At 49.2% G+C, this 12,066-nt stretch overlaps 1 protein-coding gene and 1 long non-coding RNA gene across 8 annotated transcripts in view; one reads left to right on the forward strand and one right to left on the reverse strand.

The window, feature by feature from the left end:
• Positions 1-6,933, forward strand: part of LOC311603138 — a 28,379-nt gene extending 21,446 nt beyond the window's left edge. For both annotated transcript variants that reach the window (XR_014780960.1, XR_014780961.1), the window contains exons 4-5: positions 1,281-1,343; positions 3,056-6,933. This is a non-coding gene — a long non-coding RNA (uncharacterized lncRNA). The remainder of the gene's footprint in view (positions 1-1,280; positions 1,344-3,055) is intronic.
• The window catches only part of EVL (Enah/Vasp-like), a 134,814-nt gene that overhangs the window by 39,866 nt on the left and 82,882 nt on the right, over positions 1-12,066 (reverse strand). Inside the window, exon 1 of one of the 6 annotated variants that reach the window (XM_084792001.1) lies at positions 10,337-10,485. The exons of 3 other annotated variants lie outside the window; for them this stretch is intronic. In XM_084792001.1, the coding sequence (XP_084648127.1) occupies positions 10,337-10,347 (11 nt within the window). In that variant the 5' untranslated portion in view covers positions 10,348-10,485. Of the gene's footprint in view, positions 1-1,849; positions 2,051-10,336; positions 10,486-12,066 lie in introns of those variants that run through there. 2 more of the 6 variants (XM_084791999.1, XM_084792003.1) reach the window with 2 other exon arrangements.

Genomic DNA, 12,066 nt, shown 5'->3' on the forward strand with positions numbered 1-12,066 from the left:
TACCTCATGGAAACGCTCCCCACCAACCCCTTTGCCATTCCAGTAACTCTTCAGCTGAGTCCCTTATTTGTCACCTTCTCTTCTAGTGTGTGGGTGATCAAACTGGGCACATGTTAACCTTAGCACAGATGCCAGTGAGTCAAAAACAGATCGTTAGGGCGGTGACTGCTTCAGGGAGTTCACAGATAGGAATCAGACAAGAACTACACGCCTTACCTGGCCGGGAGAGCTAGGGGGAAACCAGGGGAAATTAGGAAGAAAATGGGACTAAAGATGACGGTTGTTCACTTCTAGACAAAGTGGATATAGAAATCTAAGCAGAGGAGACAGGCAGCCGGGACAGAATGCAGAGAGCTACAGGCCCCAGAGTGGAGTATCACACATTATTCAGAGGTTTTAGGAAGATAAAAGAAATAAAATTTGGTTATTATAATGATAGCCACTGGTTCCTATATTTCTCTCTCTCTCTCTCTCTCTCTCTCTCTCTCTCTCTCTCTCTCTCTCTCTCTCCTGTTATTTTTAACATTTGGGTTCAAATTCAACTTGTAGTTGACCAAAAGCCATGTTTTCCTTTCCCATTTGAATGGTACTTTTCTGCCTCTAGTAAACCCAAGTGAAAGAGAACACGCACTCTCCTCGTCACTTGCACTACTCATGTGGGCTTACTATGCCTCTGGGATGGGAAGGGGAGCAAAATCTTGACTGCTGTGCAGCTGTATCATTGCTGTTGAGTTCTAACTGTTCAACTGCCCAGAACTGATTGCTGGTCCTGCTCAAGCCCCATATGCTGGCCCGATGACAGGTTCTGTCAGACAAAGCAGCTCGCCTATTCTGGTTTGGAGGTTTGCTTCTTCTTGTCAACAAGCCCACGGGGCTCAGGGGCTTCCCAGGTGGTAGGCAGGACAATCCCTATGGACACTGGACCAGTCCAAACACACCAACGTGAAGTGGTCACCCTAGTGGCAGTAGTCTTTCACTCAGAGGCATACCTAATAAAACTAGTGGGCTGGCCCTCACTCCCAATGGCTCCCCCTTCAGCTCCTTTCTTCAGAAGGCTAATGCTTAATCCCCGACCCCCAGTCCTCCATTCTCCAAGCTGCAGGTGGGGCTGGCTTCTGTCCCTGAGGATACACGGACACCTCGGACACCTCGGTCTCCCAATGACTTGACTGCTCCTGGAGACTCCTTTCCCAACACTCCTGGTTCTCTGTGATGGTTCCGGTGGTTCCTTGTTCAGCCTCCTTGGTAATCTTGAGTTAACTACATGTCTCTCCTATCAGGTTCTTTAGCTGGGGCCAAGGGAATGCTTCAAGTGTCTGGGAACCTAGGAGTCATTTGTAAAGGTGAGTGTGGGTGAAGTATGCTTTGTCTGTGCCCTCAAATGGGTCCCTGTTTTAACTCGATTTTAAAGCTTACCTTAAATCTTGATGTTTCCCAAATGTGAGCTATTTCTGATCTCTTCTCACTCCATGCCCACGGCTTTCAGAACTGTGTGCATTGTAAGAACTGGAAAGGTTCTTATTACAAAGCCCCCGGGTCCCCTTATGTGGTTCTGGCTTAGTTTGAGTTTCAGGTGGGGCCTGAGTCTGTGACATAATTGCAGAATCTGGTGCCAATAGTCCTAGGAAGAGTCTCCTTATGATTCTCACCATGGCCTGGGTTCGTGGTGATCACCAGTATCTCAAGAGATCCCCGGTTAATGAAGCTCTCATCATGACCCTGTATCTCAGACTACTGGTAGCTCAAAGCTCAACATGGACAAACAGAAAACTGGCCCAGTATTTCTTACTATAAGAAGCATCAGCAACAATGCCATGCCTGACAAGCGGGGGTCATTTCAGATACTTACATCTTCACGCCTTGCCTTTTGTGGCCAACAGGCCAGCTGTTGGATTTCCTAATCATATCTCAGTCTGCTGCTCTCTGTCCCTCCTTGCTTGCTGGTGTCCTATATGCCCTCACTATTTTTCATCTACACCACCATACTAGCTTCCTGGCTGCTTTTCTGTCTCTGGGTCCCAGTCTCTGCAGTCCCACTATGCCTCTCACGAGGTCAGAGAAAGAACTTCACAGGTAGATTGTCCTGACTCTTACGCCTCACTGGCAGCTTGGCCACTTACAGCTATTATGACCTCAGACAAAGTGCTTATCCGTGGCTCAGCTTCCTTCAGCTATTGCTCTCCGTCCTCTTCCTCAAGCCCCTCATGACTGGGGCACTACGACGTTCATCACATCAGCATGAAAGGCAGCAGCGTGAGCGTGAGCCCCTGGCAGGCCCTCAGAACACTTCACATTCCATCCTCCCAACTGGTCCCCAGCTGAGCCCCTCCCCCATCTAGTCTGGTGGAAATACTCTGGGCTCCTAACAGGCACTGTTTCTGTGGCCTCCCTAGCCCAGCTCATTCTGTTCTGCCCAGGACACTCTTTGCAGCTGAACTGACAACTAATTCCCACTAATCTGCAAAGAATTCAGACACGAGCTACCTTTCTTCTGAGACGGGGTCTTGATGTATAGCTCTGGCTGGTCTGGAACTCATTATGTAGACCAGGCTGGCCTTGAACTCCCAGAAATCCACCTGCCTCTGCCAGCTGAGTACTGGGATTAATGGCATGTGCCACCATGGGTGGGGTGTAAAAGCTTTAAGTTGGCGTGAGATGATCCTTCTCTGAGATACACTATCTCATCCCGAGCCTACCGCCTAGTGTTTTGCTAAAGATAACTCCAACAGCTGTCTATTTCAGGTCCCTCTGTTGGGCGATGCCTCCGGACAGGCTCCCCTAAAGAGCTGATCTAAAAGATGTAAGCCACAGTTCAGTTCCCATCTTGGAAGGTCCAGGATGACAGGGTGGAGAATTTCCCTTCTTGATGGATGCCCTGGAACAGATACTGCTCTGCCTAGCACACTTGAGTGAGGAAGGCGAGGCTGTGTCTGTGGTGACACAGTGCTTGGTAGAAAGAGCATCCGTACGACATTTGGGCCTTTACAATGACTTCGCTGTACGCAGGCAGTTAGGAAGGCTATTGCTGAAGATGTGTGCTCTTTCCCATGTCCAGGTCTGACTCAAAGCTTAGGTGAAAGGCCACTACCTTGAGAAGACTGTCCATTGCTACCCATTTGGCAACTGCTGAGGAAGTCATGCTGCCTTGAGCGTGCGCCCGTCCTGAGGAGTATGATCAAGAGGAGTTCTCCCCTATAAATCAGCACGACAGGGATTAACAGACGCACGCTGTTCAGGGCCTCTGGAGGTGCGTTCCTGCATCTGGCCCCACTGCAAGCTTCCGTGTGCTTCTGACACTCATAGCCCCTGACAGGTACTATTTCATAAAAGCTGTTTAGAGCTCATGTACCCTGAGACAGTAAGTTTCTGGAGGCCAGGACATATCTAAACCACCAGACTCCTCCTCCCTCTCCATGTTCACCTGACAAACCACTGCCTTCAACTCGGCAGCCTGGAATTAGTGAGTGGTGGGGGGTGTGGTGACTCATGACCCAAGTCAAGAAGTTGGACCCGACTCTGAGGCAGTGCATAAAGCCCCACCAACTTGTTTGCTTCCAAAAGCGATCTCTAAAAGCAGCTACGGCCATCAAGCTGAGGACAAGGCAGTCCCTCCTAAGAGCCTGTTTGGTGGCTCCAGGATAATCAGGGCTCCTGTTCATTTACTGGATTTCAGGTAAGAGGCTGAGGGTAAAGCAAACAGGGGTCTTTGCTGAATTCTGACCTCTCTGAGAAGCTATCACACGCTACTATGGTGGACGACTGCGTGCCAAAGCCTGCAATAGTCTGGTAGACACTCAAAAACCACTGATGTGAGGCCATCGTTCCATTTATTCCCATGTCACAGAGTTGTACAAAGTTCGTGGGGGAAATGTAACTGGATAGGAGCCTGTCTGGATGCTTCTTCCAGCCTCCCTCACTGTCCCCACCACTCTCACACGCTCCACCTACCCTGCTCCACTCCCACCATTCTACTCCAGCTGCCTCCTCCAAGAGGTGCCCTTTCTCATCCTCAAAGACGCCACGGGGTAAGACAGTACTAGCCTGGCGCCTCTCTGCAAGGCCCTTTTCCTTTACGATGAAAAGGCAATCACATGTGTGCCAGAGAACATGGGTATGAATGAATGTTAGAGGAAGTGAGAAAGGAAGGCCTAGCCCAAGCTCACTCAGCATTCTGCGCCACATATGGAGGCACATGAGCGCATATAACCCAGTGATCAGGGTAATGATTAGGCAGAGCTGTCTTTCAAGTTGTTAGAGATGAAAGTGAGGCTGAGGAAGCAAGAAAGAAGTGAATCGAATGTGAGCATCCAACTGAGAGCACCTTGAACAAGAAAAGCTTCAGTTCACTGAAGTGGTAAGCCAGCACGTGCTACGCTGTCAGGCGGACTTGGTATGCAGCTGCCTTCCACCTGCTGTGTGTAGCTCCCATTGCCTCTTAATGCTTTCAGCTCCCAAGGAGACACATACTGGGGCAGGACTTCCGGGTCCTGTCTTTGTGGAGCATCCCAGGTGCACCAGAGAGTGTCTTGGAGGGTCACTGCAAGGATGGCGGACTATCCTCAGGCCTCACTGGGAATTTCTGTGCTGGGTCTCTGGACCCTGCCTTGTACCTCATCTCTGTGAACCCATGAGCCACTAGCCTGGTGCAGATTGTCTCTGAGTAGAACCTAAGGTCCCTAAGGCGGGGGCGGGGGTTGGTTTGATTCTTAACCAGACATTTTTCTTCCATCTAGACTAGCTGGAGGCTCAGACTGGGAGGTCACAGGCAATCCAGATGCTTGCTTTTTATCCTACAAGGCTGCCATCCTTAACTCTGTGTGGACAGTGGTCTCCACTTATCTCTGAGGACCTGAGGATTGATTCTTAAAAAAAAAAAAAGCCCAACCAACTGATTCTCAGACTCACAGCTCTTCCTATACCATCTCAGAGCACCAACTTTAGCCTATTGCTTGGAGAAGCCACCTAACAGGCCATGTGGACATCAGGCTACTTTATGCCTCACAAGTATTCAGGAAGTCTGATAAGCTTTAAGTAAACTGTGTTGCTAGGCTGTGACTTTGATTAAGCAGAATGGGTTTCAGTACAACCTCAGGACAGCGGCGGAGATCAGTTTAGAAGAAGGACTGGGTGGTGGCCAGCTTTAAGGGGGAGTTAGTCGCCTGGCAACGAGAACAGCTTGTCTCAACTGACACCGCCAATCCTTAGCACAGCCCTCTGGCTCAGTTCAACCAACATCCAAGTACCTGCACTGTTTGTTAGGCACAGGGACAGACAGAATCGAGCTGTCTTGCCCCGCAAGCAGCTCTAGGATGGGGGACAGATCTTGCCAGAGAGGTGCAAAACTTGCTACAGGAGGGCAGAGATAGTGACAGTGTGGAATGACCGTGGTTGTAAACACTGACTAGGAGGACTTGGCTCAAACTCTGAGTACCATGTGGGGTAAAAATCCCTTTGGGGAGCCACAGCTGAGAGGAGAGACGTGGCGGAAGACACCTGGTTCTCATCCCAGCCATAGCATGGGACACCGATGTGATCTGGAACCAGCACCTGAACAGTGCTGTCTTGCTTGGGGGAAGGGAAGACAACACCTCACACGGGAACTGTGTGCGATATACACAGATTAACTGGTAGAATGCTTGTCGCCCAGCACTTCACACAAAGGCAGATGCTGGATTTCTCTCTCCCTAGTGACTCAATTACCAGAACAGCCACTGGGCTTGACCAGTTCTCCCATGTTTTCTATTTGGTGCCTGGGGAACCTGATGTCCTGCTTTGAGTGACCAGGACCTTTGGGCCTCTGGACAACTGTGGATGAAGGAAGGCAAACATTCCAGAAGCTCTCCTAGCTGACGTGGCTTCAGGTCCTGGGGAAATCACTCCCAGAAGAGTTATTATGTGATCTTTGAGGCTCGGTTGGTCATAAGCTTCTGGGACAGATAACCCTGAAGGAAATCCCAGGTGCTCTTTGAGACTGTGGGCGACTCAGAATGTGCAAGACTTCTTACATCTTCCTACACAGGATTTCTGCACATCCTGGAGAGCAGTGGAGACTGCTCTGATGGCAGCCACTGTTGCCAGGGGCCACTATTTCCTCGCCACTTAGAGTAACTGCAATGCCTGACACTAGAGGACGCTCCACTGGGCAGCAGCTATGGCAGCCAAGCATCTCAAAGCACAGAGGATCAAAAAGAGAATTCAACCTAGAGATGCAATGTGCGGGTTCCTAGAGATGCTCTTAGGCTTTGGGGAAACACTAGGGAACCAAAAGGACCAACGTCCCTGCTGTCTTGGAACTCGTATTGTAGCTTGAGTAGAGAGGACATATAAATCATAAACAGAACCCGAATGAGTTATGCAATATGTCAGGAGGTAATAGAGCTTGAGAAAAGAATTGCAGACATGACAAAGGCAGTTGGGAAACTAGGGATGGAACTGGAAACAAACTGGCTCGCACTGGAAGGGGCAGATAATCAACTAGTCATTCACATTGTGTTCCCTGTAGCTGTACTGTGATATTGGTTAATTCTCACTTGGCAGCCTTACGCAAGAAACATTTTTGGGGATGTATGCTGCACAAAGTTCAAAGCCCACAGTTTCTTCCAGCCTGCCTGTGCCAAGCCTTGTTCTCCAGGAACCACCTCCCACCTTTGTCATACCAGACCCGTGCTGCTTCCTTCACACCCACAGGGTTCCTAGGAAGTCCTTCGGGTCCTTGTTGCATCTGGCCACCTCTCTTCACCTTACCCTACTCCACCACCAGTCCACTGCCGCTGACCTGATGGCTGCGTCAGCGCCCCAAAAGGACTTTCTGCCTTGGCTCTTTTCACAGTGCCAACGATGACCTAGAGTGGCCAGTGAGGACATGCTCAGCCCTGTTAGCTGTCTTTTCCTCCAAAGCTGCCCATAACTTGATAAGTAAAATCAAACTTTACAGCCGGGTGGTGGTGGTGGTGGTGGCGGCGGCGGCGGCGGCGGCGGCGGCGGCGGCGGCGGCGCACGCCTTTAATCCCAGCACACGGGAGGCAGAGGCAGGCGGATCACTGTGAGTTGGAGGCCAGCATGGTCTACAAAGCAAGTCCAGGACAGCCGAGGCTACACAGAGAAACCCTGTCTCGAAAAACCTAAATAAATAAATAAATAAATAAATAAATAAATAAATAAGTAAATAAAACTTTGCGTGTGCACTGACTGGCTTCATGTACCACGTTCTTGGCCCTCATTTCCTTCCATTTCCCCCACTGTCACATGACTTGGCCCTCCCTAAGCTTTTCCTGGCTCTCCAGTGTAGCAAATTGCTCTGACCTCAGAGCACTTGCTGTGTCTCTCTGCCACGTTTTGTGTCTGTCTCATGTAACCACTGACGTTTTAAGGAAGATGTTTCTAGAAAGGCTGCTGAGGTGATGGCCCCCACCATTCTCTCCCCACTGCTCCAGGCACTCTAGCTCTCTTTGGTGGTTTCTTAACTGGTGCCTGCCCTTCCCTTGCTCCTAGTAAAACTGTCTCTCTAGCAGCGACCGCAGCCCAGGCTGACTGACACCTGCTAGAGCCCCTTTGAGAGAAACTCTCCCTACGCTTCAGAGTGCTCTAAGAGGCCACTTTCCTCCGACAGCGCCAGCTTTTCAAACACTGACGCTCATCTTGCCTGTCTACATTTTTCTGTTCTTAGGGTTTTGCTTGTTTTGTTTTTTGAGACAAGATTTCAGTAAATTGCTTACTCTGTGGATCAGGTTGGTCTCAAACTCACAGAAACCTTCTTGCCTCAGCCTTCCAAGTGCTGGGATTGTGGAAATGTGCCATCACATTTTCCTATACATTGACTGTGTTGCACTGTCTTATACAGCGTGACTCCTCGCTCTTTCTCAGCTCTTATTCCTCCACAGGTCGGAGGCTGGAGGTCAGCACAGCATTCAGGAGGCCCACATTCCAGGCTTAGATCCACCGTCACCAGCTGTGCTTACGATCTAGTCCTTTATCCTTCTGTTGGTTTATTTCTCAATGAAATAGAAATGTATTTGTGAATAATGTTTGTGAAGGAGCCTAGGAATGCTGTCCCCTAGTCTGCAACCCTGGTGTGTGGACAATGTCTACCTTCAGGGACCAGCAGATGTTTAAGAGGAGCTTCCCTAATTCTCTTGTTTGTCCATTGACAGTGACTACCTTAGAAGGAATCCAATTGTCATGACAGCCCTCCCTGTAATCCCTACAGGGACATGCCACAGTGCCACGGAAGACAATGGAAGATACACCCATCCAGTTACTTACTCAGATGAGGGCCGTTCCCTTTTCTAGATGCACTGTCTTCATGGAAAGAACATATAATCTTTGTATTTCTCTGGATATTGTGATTAGGGCGGGAAGGGTTGAGACAGGGTTTCTCTGAGTAGCCTTGGTTGTCCTGGACTCGCTTTGTACATCAGGCTGGCCTCGAACTCACATCAATCTGCCTGTCTCTGCCTCCTATGTGCTGGGATTACAGGCGTGCGCCACCGTGCCTGGCTTTCTTTATGCCATTTTCATATCACTCCATCATCAATCTATTTCAGAGACTCAGTTGCTGGGGGTGGGAGGAGCTTCCTCCATATATTTGTTCTCATCAGGACTTCTGTGAGACAGAATCCTGTGTGCCGACAAGGGTGCAAGAAAATCCAGCTCCTTGTCTCTGACTAGGTGCTCAGAAAAGATTTCCTGGTCCAAAAGTGGCCTTAGTGACAAGAAATCCTCTGTAGCCCTACCTTGGTTGCCAGAGTAAGTGGGGACTCTGGATGCTATCATATCTCAGATGGACAGTCACCAGTGTCAGGCCATGAGCCTGTTTGCTCGGACAAGTGCACACAAAATTGATGAGGAAGGAGACAGAAAACCTAGCTACTAACTCACTGCAGACAAGTCTTGCCCAACTCGGTCTCCAGAGATAGACCAGGACTTCAAAATCTGTCATGCAAATAATATGATACAAAGTGCTTCTCCTCAGCACAAGTCAAGGGGTGCATAAAGAGCACAGAGCAGCTATTCTGGTTCAAGTGGAAAGGTCAAAGCCAAAAGTTCTGCTGCCCTGGAGCAGCAGTCACTGTCCCCAGGATGCTTGCCAGTTACAACTTCTCCAAGGTTAAGGGTTAAGAGGGTTAAGAGGCCTCTCAGTGCCTCCTCCTCATTTCCTTTGGGTGCTATTTTCTACCACCAGCAACCAAGAGTAGGCTTCCTCAGTGTTTGCAATATAACTTACAACTGAAAGTATCGTACCTCTGAATGGAAAACATTCTTTTCACAGCTCCAAGCACAAATCTCTTGAAGCTACAGAAAAACTAAAATGAAAGAAAACTGGCTGCAAAGGAGCAAGAATAAAGTCACCAAAACTCAAGCAACAGAGCAGTGTTTCCCAGGCCTAGCTAAGCTGCAGCTGCTCAGCATAGAATGAACAGGAGGGCAGCCGTGCTCATTGGCTGCCCAGGAGACCTCACAGGCTGTACTCACTGTCTCAATCACTCTAGTAGCTCACTGTAAAATGTGTCTCAAGAGCCCAGATGAGGCACTCTGAGTAAGCTCCAGGTCTGGTCCCCGCCTCAGGCAGGTGGGCCCTGGGTAAGTCCTATGGGCTTTAGGAACCTTGGCATCCTCAGCCACAGGTAGAAGCTGTCATACCTTCCTCACCCATCCAAGAAAGGCAAAAGACAGTTGGCAAAGTAGCATTTTGCAAACAAATTAAGTGGGGTTATTACTTTATGTGAGGGCACAAGACTATAAACGATTCAAATAAATGTCCCAAGTCTTGGAGGATAAAAGCTGGTCCTTTTACAACCTTTCATGTAGTTACAGGGAAGGGGACTCATGTCCAAATCATCTCACTTTTTGGAAGAACACTCAGAATACAACATGGTTTGCAGATAACCATGGTACTCAACAATGCTCAACATTGTCTATGGGACTAGCAGCCAAAGGTGGGCAAGTCTCTCCACAGGTCATAGTGCATGGAGTTCCTAGTGTAAAAGAAACTCAGGTCTCATCTTGCTCCAGAGGCACAGCATACAAGCCCCCTCCGGCCGTACTGCAAAAAGCCTAGACCCATCACCAGTCCCTCTGAGTCAAAAATACTCCTCTCAGTGTTCAGAATCCGCTCTACCCTCCAAGGTGGGTGGTCAGTTCTGAGTAAACTTTCTTGCCTGAAGTCATTAATTGCCCTAGAATTTTGACAAGTTCCTTGCCCTATGGTCTGAGATGTTTCCATCACTGACTGGTACCCAAGAGGACCAAAGATGACCTCGATAGCGCCTTCCACAGTAAGAACCTGGGTTGCTTGCTTCCTTCACGCCCCTATATCCCATCCTGTCCCAGTACTCACCCTGGGGCCATGGCTGAATGAAGGCTGCACAGGAACACCGAGGAGGCGAGTCCTGCACCCCACCAGGTTATGTGAATCAGAGGACCACAAACCCTCAGCAGACAGCTGCAATTTTAGACTCTACTTAAAACCAAACAGGAAAAGGAAGCTGAACCAGAGACAAAGGGGAAACAAACCCAAGTGAAAAACTGAAACCTAGGTAGAAAATAGAGAAACAAGAAGCTAACAGCACAGGGCCCCAACAGTGTGGGTGGCTGAGATCTGCTGCTTAGGCCTGAGACTGGCAACCTCAAGCTCCTGAGTTTCCTCTTGACTGAGGGGCGGGGGGGGGGGGGGGAGGGGGGGGAAGAAAGACAGAAAGAAAGAAAAAGAAAGAAAAGGAGGACACCACTGCTCCTAAGGGTTTGACGTTTTTATTATAGGTATAAGGGAGAGCACAGGCAGAGATCGAGGCATCGGGAAGAGTCCAGAGTGAACATGACTAGCAAACTGAACTGGGCCATGTGAGGAGACGGGGATGGGGAAGGGGGAAGAGCTGGGAGCCAAGAGGACCAGTAGTCAAATGGCTGAGATTATATAGGAAAGAGCAGCTGGGGAAAGGGCAGCCAAACCCCTGGGATGAAGAGCCTAGGGTTGGGGCAGAGTACCAGCTGGGATGACTCTGTAACAGTTACTGGTGAAGCTGAGAGGGGCTGGGGACAGTGCCTGCATTGTGGTAATAGACACTTTTGTTAACCCTTTGTCCTTGGCTTGAGACCTACCAACCTGTAAGAGCCACAAAGTTGGCCAACAACTGGGGACCAGGCTGTGGTGCTGGTTCCACAGTGACTACTGGTTCCACTGTCAGGTCTAGGTCAGAACTGCCTCAGGATCTGGACCCAGGTTTCCACTGACAGTGCAGGGTCAATGAAGATGACTTCCTGTAGGCTCCTAGGAGAAGGCTGCTAGACTGAGAAGGTCCTGGCTGGTTGTGAGAGCAAGGGCCTGTGTGTACACCTGGACACTAGGGTAGAATTTGTGTTTCTATTAGGAGATACAGCTTTCTTATGGGATACCGCTGTCAAAATTCAGAGCTGAAAGAAAACTGCAGGAACATGGGGAACCTGACTTTTTTTTTTTTTTTAACCTATTAAGTGATCATGGCCTCCATTTCCTTAACTGTAACACAAGGTGACTCTTGCCTATTCCCATGGGTTTCCATGAAGACCCAGTCTTCACATTTCCTTAATTTGGCAGAAAACTCACTGAAAGTCACACATTGTGCTAGAAGCTGGAAACCAAGAATTAGAAGGAGGGGCAGGCCTTGTCTTTAGAAGGCTTTTATAGTTCTACAGCCCGGTGCAGTGGCACACCTGCAATGCCAGCACTCAGGGAGCTCACAGGGGTGAGGCCTGCCTGAGCCACACAGTGAGCTCCTATGAAGAATGAAAGAAGGCTGAGGGCACAGGGATAGACGGATCTTTCGGCAAGTAGATGCGCTGAAATGTTATTATTGCGACGATGGGTGTGTGAAGGACATGAAGGGCTTGTCCTAGCTGGAGAGATGAACACCCTCTGAATGTGGAAAATACATTTTCAAAGGCATTAAAGATCTACATTTCCTGTTAAGTATGTCAGCTGCAAACCAAGGTTTTGACTTCTGGTTTTGTTTTTAGCTCGTTAAGAGCATTTGCTATTTTTCCTTATGAAGTTTTCTTTTTTAGCTGTGGAACATTTAAAAGTGTGCTAAT

Source organism: Acomys minous, assembly GCF_964271855.1.
Source record: "Acomys minous genome assembly, chromosome: 8".
Lineage (NCBI taxonomy): Eukaryota > Metazoa > Chordata > Mammalia > Rodentia > Muridae > Acomys > Acomys minous.